Source organism: Theropithecus gelada, chromosome 3 (assembly GCF_003255815.1).
Source record: "Theropithecus gelada isolate Dixy chromosome 3, Tgel_1.0, whole genome shotgun sequence".
NCBI lineage: Eukaryota > Metazoa > Chordata > Mammalia > Primates > Cercopithecidae > Theropithecus > Theropithecus gelada.
In genome coordinates, this window is record NC_037670.1 from 82,910,025 (window position 1) to 82,933,432 (window position 23,408).

Genomic DNA, 23,408 nt, shown 5'->3' on the forward strand with positions numbered 1-23,408 from the left:
GAGTAAAGGAGCCTAATTCCGGGTGCAGTATTAGGAGGTCTGCTGCTGGGGAACCTAAGGTATGTCCTCCAATAAGAACACGAACACTTAGGTTTTTATCAAGCTGATTCCTGTGCATATTTCACAAGATGGAAAAAGCGGTGTTGTATATGGACACATACACAACACTCCCAACCTTGCACCTCCGGCAGCCTGTATGGTCTTATCCAGCCAGGCACCTTGGGCCCTGACATACCACGTGGGACATATGGTTTGTACATGCACCAAGCACAATCACGCTCTCTCCTGGGTCTGTCCTGTCCTCAGCCTGGATGCCTTCCCACCCACATGGAACTGTGACCCTCTCTCTCTGACTTTCAAGCCCCCAGCATCCACCTGCACCCCCATGCCCACTGAAGTGCCCTTGGCACTCTAAACAATCACTGATTAAGACACTCTTATGGGGTCTAATTCTCATCTATCTCAGGAGTGTGTGTGGTGGGTGCGTGGTGGAGGAGACCTTGTTTCTTACACTCTGCAGCCTCTGGTGCCTGTAGGGTGCCTGCTGTATGACAGGAGGTTCATGTGAGCATGCTGAACTGAGCAGGGATGGGAGATGGACACAGCACTTGTCTTCCCCCATTGCTGGCTCTTCATGTTCTATTTAACCTTCGGTGGGTGGGATTTACCTCCATCCTCCTTCACACTGCTCCCTTTCTCTCTCTCTCAACTCAGAGCAGTTGGTATTTACATATTATTACAAAGGGCACACAAGGTTATATCTCTAAATGCACAGCCACACAGGCCAGCAGAGAGATGCCCCAGTGGACCCAGAGATGAACATCCACATGAGCACAAGGCAGGCCCGTGTTCCCCCCACCCGAGCACAGGGCAGGCCCACTTTCCCCTGACCAGAGCACAGGGCAGGCCCGTGTTCCCCACACCTGAGCGCAGGGCCGGCCCGTGTTCCCCCCACCTGAGCGCAGGGCAGGCCCGTGTTCCCGGCACCTGAGCGCAGGGCAGGCCCGTGTTCCCCGCACCTGAGCGCAGGGCAGGCCCGTGTTCCCGGCACCTAAGCGCAGGGCAGGCCCCGTGTTCCCGGCACCTGAGCGCAGGGCAGGCCCCGTGTTCCCGGCACCTGAGCGCAGGGCAGGCCCCGTGTTCCCCCCACCTGAGCGCAGGGCAGGCCCCGTGTTCCCCCCACCTGAGCGCAGGGCAGGCCCGTGTTCCCCCCACCTGAGCGCAGGGCAGGCCTGCGCCCCCTCCACCTGAGCACAGGGCCCTGGGTTCCCTCCACCTGAGCACAGGGCAGGCCTGCATTCCCTCTGCTCTGCAGGAAGCTGAGTTCTGCAGAAGGGACTTCACTAAAGTCCCTCTTAAAGGAGATGGGCAAAGAGCCTGGCTCATGATTCCTGGTCTCAGGCTAACCCTGGACACTGATTTTCCATCTGGGGCCACAGAGGTCTGGAATAGGGGTTTACTTAGGATGTGGGGTGGGAATGCATTTGACACTCACTCCATAATGTTGACTCTGGCTCCTTCCCAATCTCTTTGGCCCAGTACCAGACAAGAATTGGCTCCTCCACCTCATCACCTCATTTTCTCTGTCTCTCTCTTTTTTTTTTGGATACAGAGTCTCACTCTGTCACCAACACTGGAGTGTAGTGGCACGATCACAGCTCACTGCAGCCTCCAACTCCTGGGCTCAAGCAATCTTCCCACCTCAGGCTCCCAAGAAGCTGGGACTACAGGTGTGCACTACCACACCTGGCTAATATTTTGTAGAAATGGAATCTTGCTATGTTTACAAGGCTGGTCTTAAACTCCTGGCCTCATGTGATCCTCCTGCCTCAGCCTCCCAAAGTGCTGGGGTTACAGACATGAGTGACCATGCCTGGCTTATCTCTCTACTCTTAAGGTTGAACAGTTAAGCTGGGTTAAATGTCCTCTCTTAAAGTCTGACCACACAATGAAATCAGGAGAAGGTAGGCCCTTACTGGGCTATTATTCTCAACCTTGGCTGTACGTTGGAATCACCTGGCAGCTTTTAAAAATCCTGACACCTCGATATTCTGATTATATGGTTTAGATGTAGCCTGGCCTTCAGGATTTATAAAAGCTCCTTAGGTCATTCTAATATATAGCCAAGGTTGAGAACCATTGACCTAAGGACATTCTCCATGTCATGATTTGCCAGAGTTCTGTATTAGGGGTTTTCAGGTTCTTCCTCAGCGGTTGATGCAAAATATCCTATTTTGCTGTTGTCTGGGTTTGTTAGTTTCCCTTATCAAACGCTCCAGAGAGAAGAGGGATGAGTGGTAAGTTTAGGCATCCAAATCTGATGCCAAACAGTTACCCTTGGTGTTCTGTAAAAATCTCTAAATGAATACTTAGGTATCAGGAGAAATCAATGTCCTGAAAGTTCCAGAACTATGCACAGCACTACATCCTTGCAGCAGTACAGTGAAATCATGATGTCATCCTTTAGACAGTCTGTGACCAACTGATGCACAGCAGGCGCCTAATTTTGAAGGGTCGGGAAATGCCAGGAGTCTTATCCAGGTGGTACTTACTTCTGGGGATCTTGCTGGGGTAAATCTTCTGGCATGGTTTATATTCATCCGGAGGGGGAAAGTCTTCCACAGAATGGAACGTGAATTTAGACTCAAAGTCATCTGCACACATGTGAAATGGAAAGAGTTACTCAGGTTACTGTCACGACCCAAGCTTTGATCATTTCCAGGAGCACAGAGATTACTCTGACTGCATCCACCATTTTCTGTTTGCCTGCTCAGTGCAAGGATTTTAACGATAGGGCCATTCTCCCTAAGACATCTATTCACCTCTCAAGTTTTACTGGTTGGTTGGGATGGAGGGAAGCTGGAAGAGGGAAATCCAGTCACTCCCTGTCACCCACCCGAACATACTCCAACCAATAACACCTTAAGGAGGCTGCTAAAGGGGTGGAAGTGGCACGGAGCTCTCCAGGGTCCAGAATCAGAGGTGGGGACCCTGGTGCCAACAAGGAACTGGCAAAGCCCCAGCAGTCACCTGAGAAGCTCCTGGGAGGGTTTCGAGGGGAGGGAGAAATGGGCAGAATGACTGGGGAATGGAGGAGCATGGCCTGTGTCTAGGGTGGGACCTGAGCTCCACAAAGCAAACAGCTTCTGCTCTGAGATCTGTTGGCAGGAGGGGAGGGCTCCTGTGACCCTTTCATGGGCTGAGCCCCTGCTTTGTGATCTGGGCCTCTGTCGGACACTAGCCCAGCACACAGAAGGGATCCAAAGATTCCATGGCTGTGATCACATCTGACCCCAGGTGACTTTCCTTCCTACCTCCATACTTGTACTCGAAATGTCCCTCTGCCTGGTGGGCCTTCTATGTATTCTTTCTCTTTATCCATATCATTCTACTCTTTCAGGCTTATGCACTGATTTCTCCATAGACACACAGACATACACACACACACACACACAGTTTAAATGTTGCTTCTCTTCCCTTTCTCTAATCTGAATTAGAAGGCTAGAGAGTGAGCCTTGAAACTATGCAGAAAGCCTTGAAAGGAACCCTATTTAACAGAACCTGTGGGCTGGCTGGTGCTGGAGGGAGCCTGTGTTCATGAAAGAAGCATGTACCCTGAGATGGCAGCACTGTGGCCAGCAAACTCTCTCTCCAGAGGTTGGGAGAATCACATTCCTACTGGCAGCCAAACCAGCAGAGGGTGCACCCCACTTACCGATGATGTGCAGGCTTCCATTTCGCAGCTGACCTCCAGGCTGCTGTGTCGGGGTCCAGGCTGTGACCTGCTGGCTCTTGCTTGAAAGCTCTGTGGTGGGTGATCTCGCAGGGGGTGCTGGAGGTGGATTTAGCTTTCCCCCACCGGCCCCTTACAGAGAAGAGGATGGTGTATTCAGACACACGGATGGGAACGGTGGATGCTATAACTTTATGTGAGATGTTAGGCATTTCCATCTTCAGATGTAATGTGATATAGTGAGTAAAAGGGCAACCTCTGGAGCCAACCTGTTTGGCACCGAATTGCAGTTCTCCCATTGGGATAAGTAACATAGCCTCTTTGTGTTTTAGTTTCCTCATCTGTAAGATGGGAGTAGTAATAGTACACCCACTTCCCAGGGTTATTGAGAAGATTCAATGAGTCGAATTTAAGTTGAGTGGCATGTAGTAAGTCGTCAATAAATGTTAGCTGCTGCAATAATATTAATGATGGTGATAACCTTCATCATCAGGTACAGCCCAAAGCAGGGAAATCACTGGAGAGTGGTAAGAACAGGAAGGGCTCACTGTAGAAGAGGCCCAGAGGGAGGCTTGAAGAGGGAGCGGTCAGGGGCTTGTTTTGCCCCTGTGTCCCTGCTCGCACTGGTTCTCCAGCACTGCAAATGCTTGTTTCTCCTTCCGGTCCACCTAAATCTTACGTGCCCACCAGGGCCTAACTTGAATCCAACCTACTTCCTCCAGCCTTCTCTGATCATGCCTGAGAAAGGCTCACTATCTCCTTTGCCAATACTTTCCTGTATGGTTCATCTGGTAACAAAAAAATCTGCTATCCTGGCACATCAATGCAGGGGGTCCACTCCTGCTTATTTCTTCAGTGGCACTGCACACATCACTTTGCTTCTTGAAATGATGACAATAACATTATTACTATCTGTGCTAAGATGTTCACAATTACTACCTCTCTCTTTTCCCCCCAAGTTGGGCTAAAGTAGAAATTGCCCTTATTTTGAACATGGACCAACCAAGTTTCACATCCAAAGATGCAAAGAAGAAGGCCAGATATGTATCTCCATCCTGGCCTGGGGCTCACTACTCTGGAGCAGATGAAGGGGCCCCAGCTGCAGCAGGCATTCTCAGTCACCAGCCGCCATCCTCGCGTCTCATGTCCCTTCATCTGTCCGTCTTCCTTTCTCCCTCCCAACTGCCTTCCTTTCCCTTTCTGGTCTTCCCTTTCTGGGCACAAGGATCTATGAGGAATTTACTTGCTCCCACATGCAGGATAAAAGGACTGCAGTCCCTCTTCTGGGTGAACAGCTGCCCCACTGTGTGGTAAGGAAATAATGCTGCTGGAGCTGAAGTTACATGCAAGCCCTTTATGCAAATATCTCATTTCATATTCTTAATAATCCTATGTGAAAGGTGTTATTAGTAGGCCCATTTGTCAAATAAAAAAAATTCAGTATTAAAAAAAACAAACCCAAGTGGTGTGAGTTTCCACAGGAGTGGGTGGGGAACCCAGGATTTGAATTCATAGCCCTCTGAATCAAAAGCCTTGTTTTTGTTGGCCAGGCGCAGTGGCTCACACGTAATCCCAGCACCTTGGGAGGCCAAGGTGGGCTGATCGCTTGAAGTCAGGAGTTCAAGACCAGCCTGGCCAACATGGTGAAACCCTGTCTCTACTAAAAATACAAAAACTAGCCAGGCGTGGTGGTGCACGCCTGTAACCCCAGCTGCTCGGAAGGTTGAGGCATGAGAATCACTTTAACCTGGGAGGTGAAGGTTGCAGTGAGCTGAGATCCTGCCACTGCACTCCAGCCTGGGTGGCAGAGTGAAACTGTGTCTCAAAAAAAAAAAAAAAAAAAAATCTTTGTTTTTTTTTCATCACATCATAAACATTTGAAAATAACAAATATCAAAAGGGGCTTACGAGTACAAATGCTGGCCCTCATGGTGACCAGTCAATTGAAAAGAAAATGACTAAAATCTTACCTCTTGTAATCAAGAGGCTTAAAAATATCCTTGCTCTTTGCACCAGGAATTCCCTTTAAGAAACCAATACTTTTAGAAAAATATCAAAAATGTGGACTAAAATTTCTACGAAAGTATTTCTTGCAATATTATGCATAATAACAAAAAATGGAATCAACTTAGATATCTAACATGAGGAATATGGAATATACTGAAGGTCATTCTTCTAAAGACATTTTAACAATTGGATAAAATTGTTTTTAATATAATATTAAATTAAAAACAGAGCACAAAACTGTATGTGAAAGATGGTACTAACCATGTAAACATGTACATATATTCAGAAAAAAGAATTAAAGAAACCTATCCAAATGGCAGTTTTCATCTCTGGGTGATGTTATTATGGGTGATTTAATTACTTAATTTACTTAGAGACAGCAGCATCTGGCTCTGTGATCCAAGTTGGAGTACAATGGCACAGTCAAAGCTCACCACAGCCTTGAACACCTAGATTCAAACCATCCTCCTGCCTTAGCCTCCCAAGTATCTGGTACTATAGGTGTCTGCCACCATGCCCACCCAATTTTTTATTTTTATTTTCTGTAGAGATGGGGTTTCGCTATGTTACCCAGGCTGGCCTATAACTCCTGACCTCAAGCCATCTTCATGCATGGGCCTCCCAAAGCGGTGGGATTACGGGTGTGAGCCATCCGTACCTGGTTAATTTCAATTTCCTTCTATTTGCTCTGCAACAAGCTTGAATTATTTTTAATTCAAGAAAACACTTTTAAGAAGCTTTCTGCATCGAAAGATTTTCTAAAAGACACAGGAATATGTGTGTTGTGGTGTGCATGTGGATGTGTGTGTTATGAGTGTGCATATGTTTGAGTGTGTCTGCGTGCGTGGATGTGGGTGTGTCTGTGGACGTGTGGAGGTACTTCCCATTCACAGGGGCACTAAAACGGAATGAAGCCTCCTACTAGAGGGACCAAGGAAATCAGCCATGGGGCATGCACACTCAATTCAAATAATCTGTGCTGCATATGTGAAGGAAACATTTTTACTATTTGGCTCAAAATACAGGCCCTCAGTTTTCTTGAGTCAGCTGGAGAACCTGCGAAAACTAAGGCAGAGTGGGAATCCAGTTTACTGAGGGCCGGTGAAGATTCTGGAAAACGCCGGCAAATATAAAAGGAGGCCTGGTTCTGGAAACAAGCCGCACTCATGCCCTGTCCACCTCAGGGAGGAGATCTGGAGTTGGAGGATGGTAGTAAGAATAAATAATCCCTCTCAAGCTCACTGTTGCCAGGCCCTGTTCCAAGCACCTCCAACCTAAAAACTCACTTAATGCTTAATAACAAGCCCAGGAGATAGCAACTATTGCTATCTATCCCCATTTTACAGATGAAGAGAAGGGAGAACAGAGAGGCCAAGTGGTTGCCCAGGGCCACAGAGCTAGAAGGGCAGGGGATCAAGGCCAGGATCCCTTGGTTACAGGCAGCATGATTTTGGGCAAATCTCCCTGCCTCCCTCACCCCTGGTGTCCATCTCTGAAATGAATACCTCCAACAATAAAGTCCTGTGCAACGACAAGATTTTATTGCGCTCCACCAGGGGCAATGGGCCAGGGAGCGCTCCTTACCTGGTCGGCCGTGCCTCTTCTTCTGCAGGAACGTCTGGGAGCCCGGAGGGGCAGGCGGGGCGGGCAAGGCCTGCGCACTGACCTTCTGCGGTGGGGCCTGGAAGCTGGGGGATTTGGGGGGTAGGGGGGGGGGGGCTTCACTGCTGTTATTAGCTCCTGGCAAAGGGGGCGCGGGCAAAGAAGCCCTCGGGGAGCACGAAGCGTAAGTGGGGAGCGGGGGCGGCAGGGGTGGCGGGGCTGGAGGCTCCTGCACATCTTGCGCAGGGCTGGCGGGCTCCGCTTTGAGCCCAGGATACCCGAAAGGTGGGAGGAGAGGGAGCGGGGGCGGGATGGGCGGGAGGTGCAAGGGAGCTAGCTGAGGCTTCACTGCCTTGTCACTAAGAACCGAGGCCGGGGGCAGCGGGGATGGCGTTGGGGGAGGTGGCGGAGGTGGAGGTGGTGGCGCACAGGGGACAGGGGGTGCAACCACCGGGAGGTTCCCTTTGGTCAGTGGGCCAGGTGGGGACACAAGCGGAGTTTTGATGGGGGAGGAAGAGGGAAGGGGCGGGGGTAAGGGTGGCGGCGGAGGGGGTGGGGTGGGAGGGGGCGGGGCAGGCACGTTGGGGCGAGGCGGGGCTGTTCTGGCAGCGCCATGCGCCTCGGAGGTATTGCCTAGCCTGGGAGAGGCAGGCGGGATAAGCGGGCCGCTGATGGTTTTGTTGGGAAGCCTGGGAGAGGGCGCGCGGGAGCCAGGGCCCTGTCCTGTCTTGCCACCTGGAAGTGAAACAGATTCTGGGTTAGCTCGGCAATAAGGAAGGAGAAAGCCCCCGCAGGTAGGCGGCACTCAGGACACTCAAGCCTGCCCGCAGTGAGCTGCACTGTAGACCGCTTTTTCTGCACGTGTCCACTGAGAGGCCTCAGGTACCGCAGCTGTCACACAGAAGGACCAACTGGACCAGCTCCAAGGTCCTTGCCAGCATTAATGACAAGCCCAGGTCAGGCCTCCCGCCCTCCTATCCATTGCCACCTCTGCTGTCATCTGCCTTGGGCCCCTAGTATCCAAGCCGAGGGCCAGGACTGCCCGGGTGTCTTTTGCCCTTCCTAATCAAGGCCCCACTCACACTCATTCACTGACACCTGCTAGGTCCATCAGCCCTTATGCTCTAATTTGGACCCTCAGGTGTACCAACCAGCACTCCTGGCTAGGGAGGTTTTCTTCACTCCCAGCATTCTGTGAACAATGACTTTCTTCGTTTCTGTGTTGAGAGCAGAAAATTCATGATTCCCTGAATACATAAGATAAGACTGGAGGGAGACATTTGCCCTTGACAACCCAGGTCCAATGACCTTGAACCTCGCAGTTCTATGGCCTCTGAAAGTTCAAAACCTCCTTTCCGAAAGACTTACGCTAATTCCCAAGGGTTTTGGCTTTCTCAGCCTATAGATCCTTCACTGCATCTGCCCCAGCTTGAAATTCAATTCCTCTTTTAAATTCAACAACAACGATTTGCTCTTGTAAGCATTTGCGTTTGGTTCTCATGGAAGACTCTAGTGGAGCATGCCCCAGGAGAGGCCTCTATACTCTGCACAATCTTGCACCATTTTGCTAGTTCTCACCCTTTTTCGTTCTGCCTCTCTCTAATAAGAAAAAGTTCCTGTCGCTGTTTACTGCCTTGAAGTTCTGCAATTACTGCTTAGAGATGTCCTTGGAGTATCACTGTCTACTCAGGAAGCAGATTAAAATATTTCTTCCAGATTTAGTGCTCTTTTTATAAGAATTCTGGGGAGTATGTTTTCCCCTATATTTTATAATCACCATGACAACATGTGGACAACACTTGAAAAATGATGTTTTCTCACACCCACTACTTCCTGGGTGCTGCAGCATGGGACCTGCAGCTTTCATTTCAGATTAGAAACCCCAGCATCTGTTGGGGGTTCTGATCTTTGCAGTACTTGAGTCTCCTGTGTGTTTACCTCAATCAGGTGCTAAGTCATACACTTAAAGTACTGGATTTCAAAAGCCAGGCCAATCAAAGCACAGCCTAGCAGAGGTGACTCAGGGGAAGCTAAGTAGGCAAGACCTTGGTATCTGGCTTTCCAAATATGAGCCCCTCTGGCTATAATGTGACAGTCACCTAGACCATAATATTCCAACCACATTATGGAATGGCTGTTCTTAAGGTAGGGTGAGGATGGTATTGCAGGTGTCAGCTCAGGCATTCCTGTCTAGAAGTTCTCAAACCTGTTTCCACATAATACATAAAGATGACGAGGAGAACCTAGGCAGCTGCCTAAACAAGGCAGAGCCTACCTACATGCCCAGTGGCTCAATGAAATTGAAAGGGATAATAAAAGTTTGCAAAACAGAGCAAAACCTACCCTTAAATAGCCTATCTAAACCTTTTAAGTAACCAAGGACACCATGTCTCAAAGATTCAAAAACCCTTAAAGTGAGTCAGTTAAAAGTAGGGGATCCTGTGCTGATGAAGCCACCAACCACATGAGAAATGTGGGCATACTCATTTTTATCCTAACATGCACAGCAGAAGCGAGGGCGGGCAAATCCCTGCCCAGCTTCTATTCATGCCCCTCAGGGAGAAAGGTGAGACTGCAGGGGAGAGAGGGGCTGACGGTGTAAGTGCAGGCAAGTGAAGGAGGCAGACCTGGGCTGACAGAGAGCTCCGAGGGAGTTGAGGGAAGTAAGGGAGGAGGCTGTCCTTCACAATGGAAATGCAAGCCCTAGAAATCCAAAGAAAACACAAAGGAGGCCAGGAGGTGGCGGAAAGGCCAGCTTGAGGGCATCAGGGATGCTGTGCCCATAGGAAAGGATTCAGCTTTTATAACCTGCAGGTTTATCAAAAGATGAAATATTTCTTCTTCCTCAAATCTGAATGTTTTCCAGAAGACCCTGGACATCTCATTACATATTCTATTCAACCCAGAAATAATGTTTACTCATCATATCTTATTGTAATTCTCACTCCCTTGGAGCTCTAAGCTGGGGCTGCATTATGACTCCAGGGTCCGTAGGCACTTTTGCCTTTGTGGGCCTCTTCTCCATTAAAAATATATTTATATTCATGACTGCATTGGTACAAAGACAAATACATTCTTTGACCCTAAAAGGTCATATATTTTCTTCTGATTTTAAAAGAAATTTAAATATTTTCATGAGTCCCTAGAAGTACCATGAGCCCATGACACTGTGCTATGGTCCCTATTGAATGTCAGCCACCACACTACCATTCACACATGCTAGTCAGCAAGTATTTACTGAGCACCTGCCATGCGCTAGGCATTTCTATGGCAGTGAACAAAACATAGTCCCTGCCTTCATGGAGCTTAGCTTTAGATGGCTAAGACAGACAATAAACAGATAAACCAGTGGACACATGATATGTCAGATGGTGCTAAGTAATACAAGAAAAGTAAATTAAGGAAAAGGAGATATAGAATGAAAGGATGGAACTGAACCTTTATATGGGATGATAAGTGAAGACCTCACGGACACTTTGATCAGCTGCCACCTGAGGAGAGACCTGCAGGAAGGGAGAGACTGAGTCACATGGACACCTGCAGATGAGCCTTTCAGGCCAAGAGAGAGTCAGTGCAAGCGCCCAGTGGCAGCAACATGTTGGTGTGTGAAGAGCAGCAAGGAGAACAGCGTGAGTGGAGGGGACGGCATGAACCACCAAGAAAGGTAGGCCAGAAGCTCAGAGAGGGAGCAAAGGCTCAAGTCCCTTCCTCTGATGAGAAGGGGGCTGCCGGGAAAGTGCTGGGAGCAGGGAGCCACGACCTGCCTTGCCTTGACATGGTACTCAGTCCATGTGTTTATCTAGTGGCTTTCTCCTTGAGTTTCTATCCTGAAACAGGCATCATTAGTCACTTCTTTATGGACCTCCATCTCTAAAGAGATAAATTCTTGTCTTCCCTATTACAGCAGCTCAAACATCTGACACTTATGTCCTACTGGAGACAAGCAGACCAGCAGGACTCCTGCTGGCTATTTTTGGCTGCTTCCTATGAAAACCTGACTGGGGCCTATTTCTCCCATCTTCTCTGAAGAGAAACTGGTGGAAGCCTTCTATTCCAAAGGATATTTGTTTGATAGCACTCAGAAATTTTGAAAAAGAAGAGGGCACTGAAGAATATCCACTGTCTTTATTGAGGAAGACCTTGTGCTCTACCTTTCCTGCTAACCCCTCAGCAAAAATGACGAAATGAACATGGCCCTTGAGAAGGTTCAAGTTGGATCTCAAAATATCCTAGCATCTTTTTCTTTGCTGGACTTTTATTGGTGAGTGAGGCAGCATAAGCATCCCATAACATTAAACAGTCACAGAGGCCACTAAAAAAGTTAGCAAAGTCACATAATGGAACATCCAGTACCAGGAATGTTTGGGCCTTTGTATTTGCTGTATTTATGGTATTCCTGGAGTTTATTCAGCTTGGTGGTTAAAGAGAACAAGAATAGGAAAAACAGGTGTTTTTTTTTTTTTTTTCCTCAGAGTAAATTTGTATTTGTTCAATTTTAATGCAATACTTTCAAAACTTCTGATGCCCACTGAAACAAAAGTCACAAAAAACAAACAAACAAACAAACAAACAAAAAACCTCTGATGCACACTGGAAAAAAAAAAGAGGTAGACTGATTACAGATACGACCTTCATTACCCACTTATGCTTGATTCCATAATCTTTGAAATATGATTTTACAGTTCCTCACATCAAGAGGCAAAGTCTATTTCTCCATCCTTGTGACTTGTTTTGGCTAAGAGAATGTGATAGGAAGTGATACTTCTTAGACTTTCAAGTTACATCCTAGCAATACTTCCAAGCCTAAGCCTCAAGAGGCTTTATTTATACTTCTGTCTTCTCTCTTGGAACCCTGCTGCTGGCATGAAAACGAGGCCCGGACAGCCTGCTGGATACTGAGAGACCATGTGGATAGAGGTGAGTCAGGCCAGTGGTTATAGCTGAGGCCCCAGAGGTTGGAAAAATATGAGAAATATAAGATTAGCAAAGCTACCTACATGACCTGCAGTTCTTTATAGATGCAAGAGGGAGCCCAGCCGAGACTACTCTAAGCTGCTAATCCACAGAATTGTAGGCTAAAAAACGATTGTTTAAAGCTTTTAAGTTTTAGGGTGTTTTGTTACACAGCAGTACCTAACTGATATGAAAACTGAATCATTACAACTCATGCATTGCTAGTGCATCCACAGTGATGTCACTATGAGGTTCTATTACAATTTAGACCTGTCGATATACACTTTGCAGTCTGGGCTACCATCACGCCATCACTAAGTATTACACATTATTACAAGTCATTTTTCAACTATTACAATGGAATAATTTAAACAGGATGATGATGTAAAAGATTTCTCAAGAACCATTTTGTACTTTGGAAGTTTCCAGTGCTTAAGGTCCCAAGAACATGATCTTCTATTCTATCATGACTGTTCAGTAAAACCATTGTTGCTTACTGGCATGTGTAGATTGCCCTGATGGTTCCACAAGTTAAGGAGATACAGACCACAAGGGAGCCAGAATGAATTCTTCCTTACCTGCTACATCCCGCTGGCCTGCTGGTCGCAATACAGGAAAGCCACCAGCAAACAGATCTCCCAGGGTGGGAGGTGTGCTTGCACCTCGTGTGTTTGCAGAACCTCCCCCTTCTTTGTTGGTTCCTTTAGAACCTTTAGAGAGAAGACACAAATAGGCAAGGACTTGAGAGCAGAGCTGAGCAGCCAGGTCTCATTTCAGACCATGGTCTAACACTGGTCTACCACTGCCCTTGTCCGCCTTCCCATTCTCCCACCTCCAATGTCATCCTTTCACTCAGCATCTTCTCCAGGCACCCTCTGCCTTGATACCCTGTAGACTCACATGCCCTGCCCTCTCCAGTTCTACCAAAGAACTAACCATTTGCGCCCAACTCCCCTGAAAAGTGACCAAAACAAAGGGACCTGAACACTGCCATTTTGTAGATGCTAACAGAGCAACTGGCAGCACCTTTGAATTAGAAAACCCAAACGTGGTAGATGTAGAGCTGCTCTTATTTTCAACCTGGCTATGGAAGACTAGACAAAGAAAACCCACAGATTTAATTCAGTCAGTCATTTTAACTTCTTGTCCACAGAGCGCTGACCAGAGCAGCAAGCAAGAGGTAAAGCCTGCAATGATTGTGCCTTGGCAGTTTCCTTCCTGTCTCTCCAGCCCTCACGCCCCCAGCCCCTCATGCCTCCCTGAACCTTTTCATCTATGGAACGGAAAGATCATGGGCCCCTGAGGAAAGGTATCACTAACTCCAGCCTTCCAGGCATGTGTGGTTACTAACTACAGAAAATGAGAAGATACTCAGCTTAGACAAGAATTCCTGGCAGAAAATATTTACAACCTGAAGCTAATATGCACAGAGAAATTAGGGCACAGTGCCCACTGGTGGAGGAAAGTGGCCAGATTATTCTAAGTGTTAATATTATACATTACTTACTCATGAGAATGATTAGGAAGTGAGTGTTTCGATGAAATTGATTTACCTGTTAATTAGCCTTAACCAATTCGATCATGGGTTTAACCAGAAACTAATTTTTAATGTACTCCATGTTGAAAATATTTCTTTAAAAATTTGTCTATCCTGTGTGTTGACATTTATAATTGCAGATAGGAGATATAATTATATTTTTAGGACTATCTTTAAGAATTACCATCATGCATATCATAGCAGAACATAGGAAGACATAACAACACCTTATATTACAGGGGGAGTATCCCTTATCCAAAATGCTTGGGACCAAGTATTTCAGATTTTTTTTTGAAATATTTACATATTCATAATGCGATATCTTGGGGAATGGGACCCAAGTCTAAACATGAAATTTATTTGTTTCATATATACCTTTACACATAGCCTGAAGGTAATTTCATGCAATATTTTAAAATAATTTTGTGCATAAAACAAAGCTTGCATTCATGGAGCCATCAGAAAGCAAAGGTGTCGCCATCTCATCCTCCCAAGTTGTCAATCTGTGGTTTGTCCATCACCATCATTCCTGACAGTGACTTTCTATGCTACCAATAAGCAATCATTTTCCTACACTTCTTCACACATAAGAACTTAGCAGTTAAAAATATGGCATACCATTAACATAGCAAAAAAATAATGTGTTCAAGGTAACTAAGCAACACAGTAGTATCACCAGAAAACCCAGATCAGCTGTTAGACAACAGCAGCAACAAACAAAGGCAGGCTTTCAGTCTCCTGCAATGCTGTGTTTTGATTAAAGGTTACTGTACACTGGATCTCATTGTTTTAGGTGAGAAGAAACATCAGAAACCACTGAGAGACCAGGAAGTAGGTCCTCTAGATTTGAGGAAGCATTCTGCTAGCTGTCTTTTAAAAATGTTTCCTCCAGAGTCATCTGCCTCATTAAAAATGGTTTTTATCTCAAAAGCCTCTCTCTGATTTTGTAAACTGACATGATTTCTTGTTCTGTTATGAATGTACGCCGCTCTTGTCCTTCAATAAACTCATCATACGTTTCCACCATGTCACCTGGAGGCACGTTTTCTTCAGGGTTAACAACGTCATCTTCATCATCCATGTGAGGCATCATGTCGATATTCAAAAAGTTTCAGATTTGGGATTTTTGGATTAGGGATGCTCGACCTGTACTAAAAAGTTCTGCATATATTATTTCAACTTCCAACAATCTTGACCAAGACAAAAAAGGAGCCAGGTATTGTCTCCCCATTTCACAGATGACCAAACAGCCTCAAAGAGGCTCCCCATTTCACAGATGACCAAACAGCCTCAAAGAGGCTTCCCGATTTGTCTGGTTGCAGAACCAGAACTCAATGTGGGTCATCTGACCTGAGCACAGGACTCAATTTACTCTGTCACATTCTAGCAGACAGCGAGCTTCAGTCATATCCTCTGAAACAGAATTCTTAATACATCTTTCTCCTTGTGAAAAGTGAAGCAAAAATTTGGCATTTTAAAAAAAATGTTGAGCCCTTCACTTTCTATCACTGAGTTTGAGGACCATGTTGACACAGGGTGAGTGATCTTTAAATGTTACCCTACAAAGAATACACAAAACGTGGTGTGTCCATACAATTAAATATTCAATGATAAAAGGAGTGAAGTACTGATACATGCTCCAACATCTATGAAGCTTGAAAACATTATGCTAAGTGAAGGAAGCCAGCCACGAAAGGCCATGTATTGTATGATTCCATTTCTTTGAAATATCAGAATAGGCAAATCCAGAGAGACAGAAAGTAGATTAGGTTGGCAAGGGCTGGGGACTAATGGGGAATGACTTACTAATGGGTATGAGATTTCCTTTAGCGGTGATGTAAATATTCTGGAACTAGATAGAGGTGATTGTTGCAACAACATTGTGAATATAATAATTGGCACCAATTGAACACTTTAAAATGGTTAAAATGATGAATTTTATGTTATGTGTATTTTATCATAATTTTTAAAAAGTTGTCCCGTTGCAGAGTTCTTTTTAGCTTTTGAAAAGGATGGAAGATATGCTCTAAACCATTTGCAGATTTGGAGGGAAAGCTCTCGTTCTCTCGCCCACTTGGCCTGTCCAATGAGCAGGTCTGAGATGGCTCTGTATGTGTCCTGGGAAGCAGCTGTGGCCCCAGCCAGGGGTGTCTGGCTGTGTCTCACATGCCTGTCCTGTCCTTGGCTCACAGGAGGCCTGGCTGGGCTGCTCACTTACTCTCGATCTGCGGGGCGCTGCGGTCGTTGATCTGCGTGACTTTGCGCAGGCGAGTTCCTTGCTGGATATCAGCCAACAGCGCACTCCGGCCTTTTGGATCTGCCCTTCGCAAGCTGGAGGTGTCTGTGCTTACCTGTAAGGGAGTAAGAAGGATTTGACTATAATAGCATTTTCAGATAAACAAAATGTCCCGTCTGCTGTCAGTTTCTCCTCTTGCAGTTCTCTGTCTTCCCCGTCCCATTCCCAAGGCTGATCTCGGGTTACCTACGGGAGAGACACTTTTGGGTCCTGCTCACGCCTCTTTAACTGGTGACCTAGAAGGGACTCTTTATTTTAGATGACCCAGTCCCAAGTGCCTATCTTGTGCACAAGCTCCTGGAGGTCTTAGAGAGCCCTAAATCATAGCCCCTCCTTCCTCTCTCTTACACTCCCCACCCCAGGGCTTCTGTCCGTGAGTACCTGGCCCCTGCTCTCAGGTTTTGAATGATCATCCTGCTTGGTGCCCCAGGTCCCCTCCTGGACCAAATCCTTGGCTGATTCCCCACTTGACGATGGGAGTTGCTCCTGTGCCCTGTCATCCCCTGGATGTTCTCCAGAGCAGGACTGAAGTCTTGCTCAGTCCTTAGTAACTCACATCTTCCTTGCTATTGGGTCCTAGATGGCTCATGCTGGGCCCATGGTGCCTCTTAAGGGAAGCAGAATCATGCTCTAGGAGCTGGCTTTGAATGGGGGATGGTGGCCTTCATGTGATCATGGAGCAGATGGCAGAACTGGGGAGCTCAGGGGAAACTGGGACCCATAGAGGTCAGAAAGTTGTGGAGAAAGGGAATGCAGAAGATGACAGTGAATGTCTGGTGACTACCTTCTGTGCCTGGGTGTGTTACATTAGTCCTCACAAAACCTTGTGAGTTTGCCTCATCTTACAGATGAGGAAACTGAGACTAAGAAATCATCTGTTTGAGGGTGCAGGGCTGGGGTTCAAACCCAGATGAGCTGAATCCCAAAGGCCATGTGCTTTTCACTTTGCAACACTGTGACTACCAAGGACACATGCTCTTTTATTAGGATAAGTGTCTAATGGACTGCTAAATGCTTCATAAATATATTTGCAAGAAAAACTTTTGTCCTAATTCTGCAAGTAGGCCTGAGATACAACTGCTTCACTTCAGCTGTAGCTTTAGCTGACATGGTGGAGGTTTCCATGGGTTATTAGAGCCAGGGAACACCAGAAAGAACATTGGGGAGGTTGGTGGCAAATAAAGGTGGGAAGGGGTTGCCCTGGAAGCCACAGCCAGGAGGATTCTCCACAGTTAGAAGGTTCATACCAACCACGTGACCTTAAAAATGGCTGATCATTTCTCAAAGCAAGAAATACTTGTTAGTCTTACTGTATGGGGATACCATGTATCTTTGGGTTTCAGCTTAGATATCACCACTTCAGAGGCCTTTTCTGACCCAAAATCTAAATAAGGCCATTCACTGTTTTCTCGGAGTGTACCATATTCCTTTTTCCTCTGTCACATTTATCATAGGGTATAAGTTTATATTATCATTGTGGAAAATTTCAATTTGTGATTATGAGTTGAATGTTCATCCATCCCAAGGACTCCATATCAGGAAAAAAGATTCTGTCTGTTTTGTTCACAAAAATATCCCCAAAGAGTAGAATTGGATCTGGTTCAATAACTACTGTATGAATGAATGAATAAGTGACTTGAGTGAGCAAATGAATGCACTAGACCCAGGGTATCAGAGCTGTCTTTGCTCTTAAAGGCATATGCACGCACCAGGCACAGAGGCATAACTATAGTGAGTTAAGCCACTGTGCAACACGCAGCACAGGACTGGGCAGCCATGCTGGTTCCCCAGAGAGGAAGGCCACCAAGAGTCCAGAAATGACCATGTTCTTCAGGCTGAGCAGGCTTCAAGGAAGACATGAGACCTTGGAGGGTCCCTGGAGTATAAATAGTATTTATAAATCCTTGCTATTGCCATTTTCTGTTTAAAAAAGGACAAACCAGGTTGGCTGACTAGAAACTCATGGGCTCTCTTGTGTCACAGACTAGAAGCAGAGGCAGTTGTGGTTTTGGCTAAAATGTGCTGAGTCCACATTTTCACTGGTGAACTCCACTGCGTGGGTTATGAACCTTATGCAGGCTTTGAAGGGCATAGGCTTCAAAGTCTGATTCTTGTCCCCTGGAAACAAGCTTTTGAACCCTTAAGAGGGACTTATGAACGATGGTCAACAAGAAAGTGGTGAGCAAGGAGCCTCAATCCTGATTCATTGGAGATTTTATTTATTTATTTATTTTAGAAAGGCAGGGCATTTCCCATACAATATGCTTTTAAAAACCCCATATAAACCATTAATATCATGAGTTCATTTTAAGCTGCAAAATTTTAACATTTTTAAAGTTTCCTCTCATTTTATTTATAAATAATGAATGACAAATTAAGGGACCAAAGGAATATCACGACTGTAGCTAAGAGGGTATGAAAATTTTTGTGTGAATTTGACATTACAACTTCAAGTATGCATTATGGTCAGGGATTTTGGGGAAAAAAGCATGCTTTGTAATTTTCCTTCTAGGTATAAGAAGATAACCCACCGAGTTATAATAATATTCATGGCCCAACTCAGAGCAGCCTTGGGGAAGGCAAGGGTGAGATTGGTGGGTTCTTTGTTTTAAAAAAGCAACTGGAATGATGAGAAAATCCATCCCTTACTAGCCCTTGGGGATTGGAGGGGAGGGTCATGTCATCCAATTTAGACTGTTTATTACCAAAATGTATCCCCCACCCCTTGACCTTGCCTAGGCCAGGCATTTCAGGTGAGGGCTATGAAGAATGTTGCATGTCCTTAAGATGAAGATTTTAACTTTGGACATGTCTCAATAAGTTCTTGATAATTCTACAGGGCAGATTTGTTAGTAAACATCTTCCAAGTCAGCAGGAGGACATGGCAAGTCACAGTGTGTTTATTTACACGGTGCAGTTCAACCCTGTGGGCTAAATTTAACATTCCCTCTGACTTCTTGGCTGTCTTCTGCTCCAGCGTCAGCCCTGATGAACGCCCTGATGATCTCCCGCTAGAGGGCTCTCTCACCTGATCTTTTTTTGTTTGTTTGAGACGGAGTCTCTCTTAGTCGCCCAGGCTGGAGTGCAGTGGCGCTATCTCGGCTCACTGCAAGCTCCGCCTCCCGGGTTCACTCCATTCTCCTGCCTCAGCCACCGTGGTGCCCGCCACCACGCCCGGCTAACTTTTTGTATTTTTTTAGTAGAGACAGAGTTTCATCGAGCCAGGATGGTCTCGATCTCCTGACCTTGTGATCCGCCTGCCTCAGCCTCCCAAAGTGCTGGGATTACAGGCGTGAGCCATCGCGCCCGGCCTCACCTGATCTTAATATGGTGTTCACCAGTCCTTTCCTCTCCTGTGTGGCAGGAAGGAATTAACAATTCTGTGGCAAAAGTGACCATATACAGTATATTTAGACTTAATTGGTTTTGCACAAAAGGACATATCCATTTGCATATTGAAGACCACATTACACAAAGCCAGTCATTTCTACTTCATCTGCAATATTTATTGACAATTCAACCATCATTTGCTGTCTTAAGAAACCTCCTGCCACCCCAAGAATTCTTGTTACTGTGGTTACAGGATGCAGAAACAGGAAAGAAAGGATTTTCAAATATTCACTGAACATTTCATGTTGCGCAAATCCTGATCATAGGCAACTTCACTTAAAACACAGTCAAGGGAGAGAAAGCCATTCCTGGACACTTTTCCCATGGCAAAACTATGCACCAAAAACTAAAACACACACAGACAAAACAAAACAAAAAAGAAACCAACAAAACATTACTTCCAAGTTCACTCTTATTTTGTCTCATTAACATGGTGCTTAAGTAGTGACAATTTGTTGGGTTTCACACAAAGCTTTTGTTGACTCAATTCTACAGCAAGCTTCAAAAGAGATAGCCCAGAATCCCCAAAAGATGAACCATCATAGAATAGACGTGCACCTTAGCTCATCCCCTTGGTTATAAAGGATGAAAGCTTGAAGTGTGCCTGTGAGATTAGAAATACAAAAATTGAACAACAGTCCTAACAAAGCCAAGGATAGAATAAAAAAATAGTGAGGGGCCTTTTCTCTCACCTTGATACATTATAAAAGCTTTCCCATGTCCATTTGTCATTCCAACAAATGAGTCAACTGCCTTATGGCATAGTTTGGGGAAGGGAGATGACAGTCCAGCCCAGATCAAAACTTTGACATACACATTTCCTGCTATTTGTCACCCTGTCACCATATGCCATCCTCACCTTTCCAATACTCGTAACTGTGAAAAATGCTAATAAAAATCTTAGCTGGTCGATTCTAATCTAGCAGGTCATTTCTCTCAACAAGGATCCAAACCCTATCATTTTAATACAATTTCAGCCTTGCAGTCTTCTAAAGGTAGCTTCTCCAATGTGGCCATTAAACCTAAAATTAGTGTTCAGGTTTCCAGGCATATAAGCCTGCTCATCACCCCAGCCCTCAGCCTACCCCGTCTCCTGAAACTTGGGGGCAGACAGACATCAGCAGCCAGGGTATTTGCAGTTAGTTACCAAGTCTGAATCCCAAGGACAGCCAGAATGGCAATGTCTCCCTTCTACTGTTGCCATCTTTATGTAGGAGAACACAGAGAACCTGGAATCCAAAAGAGAGACATGAAATATTTGCTTAAAAAACTAACTTTCTCCTGTCAGGTCTGACACAATGTTCCCTGCACCCCATATGTGCACAAGTCAAGTTGTTCTAGAATGAGGTACATTGAGATCTAACAGTTCCAAGTCTCATTTTTAGAAACCCAAATATCCAATTCCAATCCATGCTCAAAAAGAATGTACCTGCTAACCTTCTTTTCTAAAGCCTGATTTTTTTTTTTTGAGATGGAGTGTCACTCTGTTGCCCAGGTTGGAGTGCAGTGGCATGATCTTGGCTCACTGCAACCTCCCTCTCCCGGGTTCAAGCAATTCTTCTGCCTCAGCCTCCAGAGTAGCTGGGATTACAGCAGGTGCATGCCACCATGCCCAGCTAATTTTTGTATTGTTAGTAGAGATGGGGTTTTGCCATGTTGGCCAAGGTCTGGTACCTTAAACGATACTGTGTACAGACCTGTGACTGTTACCTAGAGTACAGAACTGATTCACCCTGTGCCCCTTTGCTTCCTTGGAGATAAAGCAGAACGAGGGGGTCTTTTGTTGGGGCTATGAGTTATGAGTCTGGTCCTTTTCTTTACATCCATAAAACAAGCCTACCCATCAAGGTTATCTCATCCGCTTTCATGACTTGGTTATTATCTGCGGCTGTCACCTCCTCGCTTAGGGATGTAAAGGTCACCTCATACTCATCCCTTTTCCTTATTCTTAACAGTTAGTCCATTGCAAACTCCTGTTGTTTTTCCTGATTTCTCAGAAATCTGTCACCTCTTCTCCATCGCTGCCATGATGTCTTAATGCAGGCATTCATCACCTCTGGATTCCCTTACATGGTTTTCACGTCTCCTTGCCCTCCTCCACACAGCAGTCAGAGTAATCTTTATAAAAGATGTATCATTAATTGTGTCATTCATTGCTGGATCCATTTGAATTGAATCCTGAGGATTCAAATCCCCTCACGTTGCATAAGGCCCTTAGTGACCAGCCCAGACTTTCCATTCCTTGAGCCTTCCACCACACTGGTGCTCACCTCCAAACTTCGGCTTGAGTTGATCTCTGCTCTTTTTACACTTGTCTCTTGGCTGTCTCCCAAGAGGCGTCTTGATCTTGGAAGGTCAGATGAAGAGCCCTATCTGTGTTCCTAGAGCAACATGCTTACCCTTAGCAGAGCATCTGCTACCCGGATCATGTTATTCCACTCAAAATCTGCAATGACTTTCCATCTCACCCAGTGGAAAAAAATCAGAGGCCTCATTAGTATTGCTTGCTGAGCTTGCTCGGATTTCCACGGGGTACCATGAGTTTATGTATAAATGCCAGCTTTTTCCTCCCCAAACCAGTGTTATCAAGCAGTTTTATTGTGTGTCTATCCCTTCCTAACTACAAACTGCACATCTGGCAATACATTGTAGTACTAATTTTTAGCAACAATGAGAATTTTGATTCCAGTATTAATTCTAAGTCTCTTTAGTAGGGAATAATCAGAAAAATATAAGAATAAATGTTAGGGATGGAAAGAGTAGAAATGAAGAAACATGGAGAAAGAGAGATTTGGGACATGTGTAAATTAGGCAGATACAGACAGTTTTCAGAGGCAGGGATTAGAGAGTCAACTACCCCATAACTATCAATTCAAAAGGACATCAAACATATAAATGGTGGATCAGACACTAGACAAAAACATGTCTTTAAATGTACATGATGATTACTTTAACTGATAAAAGTAGTTCACAGAAACTGCTGGAAAGAAGGGGCTTGAAAAGACGGTAAATAGGAATCAGTAAAGCGAACCCCTTGAATATTAATGTAACCCAATATTATTTAAGATTTGAGTGCTAACTCTGTGCTACACATGGTGTTAAGAGTGGGGATACAGGTGGGGCACAGTGGCTCACGCCTGTAATCCCAGCACTTTGGGAGGCCGAGGCGGGCGGATCACCTGAGATTGGGAGTTCAAGACCAGTCTGACCAACATGGAGAAACCCTGTCTCTACTAAAAATACAAAATTAGCCAGGTGTGGTGGCGCATGCCTGTAATGCCAGCTACATGGGAGGTGGAGGCAGGAGAATCTCTTGAACCCGGGAGGCAGAGGATGCAGTGAGCCGAGACTGCACCATTGCACTCCAGTCTGGGCAACAAGAGTGAAACTCCGTCTCAAAAAAAGAAAAAAAAAAAAAAAAAGAGTGGTAATGCAGCATGGGTAAGATTGCCAGGATGTTTTGCTTGGGGTGGAGGGGTGTATGTACATGTGTGTGCATGTGTGCACATACCCCGCATAATGACTTATCAGTCAGTAATGCACCACACATACGACAGTGGCCCTATAACAGTATAATACCATATTGTTACCATACCTTTCCTATGTTTAGATATGGTTAGATACACAAATACTTACCATTGCGTTACAGTTGCCTACAGGATTCATTCAGTACAGTAACATGCCATACAGGTTTGTAGCCTAGAGCAACAGGCCATACCACATAACCTAGGTGTGCAGTAGGGTCTACCATCCAGGTTTGTGTGAGTACACTCTATGATGTTCACATGATGACAAAATCACCTAACAATGTATATGCTTCAGAACATATCCCCTTTGTTAATCGACATATCATTGTATATATGTGCATATACACACACATATATGTACAT

General features: G+C 45.6%; 1 protein-coding gene across 1 annotated transcript in view; it reads right to left on the reverse strand.

Annotated features, from left to right (window-relative positions):
- Positions 1 to 23,408, reverse strand: part of WIPF3 (WAS/WASL interacting protein family member 3) — a 108,034-nt gene that overhangs the window by 22,518 nt on the left and 62,108 nt on the right. The window contains exons 3-7 of the mRNA XM_025380041.1: positions 16,051 to 16,183; positions 12,874 to 13,005; positions 7,325 to 8,077; positions 3,716 to 3,865; positions 2,553 to 2,654 (exon numbers count right to left, since the gene is read on the reverse strand). Of these exons, the coding sequence (XP_025235826.1) occupies positions 2,553 to 2,654; positions 3,716 to 3,865; positions 7,325 to 8,077; positions 12,874 to 13,005; positions 16,051 to 16,183 (1,270 nt within the window). The remainder of the gene's footprint in view (positions 1 to 2,552; positions 2,655 to 3,715; positions 3,866 to 7,324; positions 8,078 to 12,873; positions 13,006 to 16,050; positions 16,184 to 23,408) is intronic.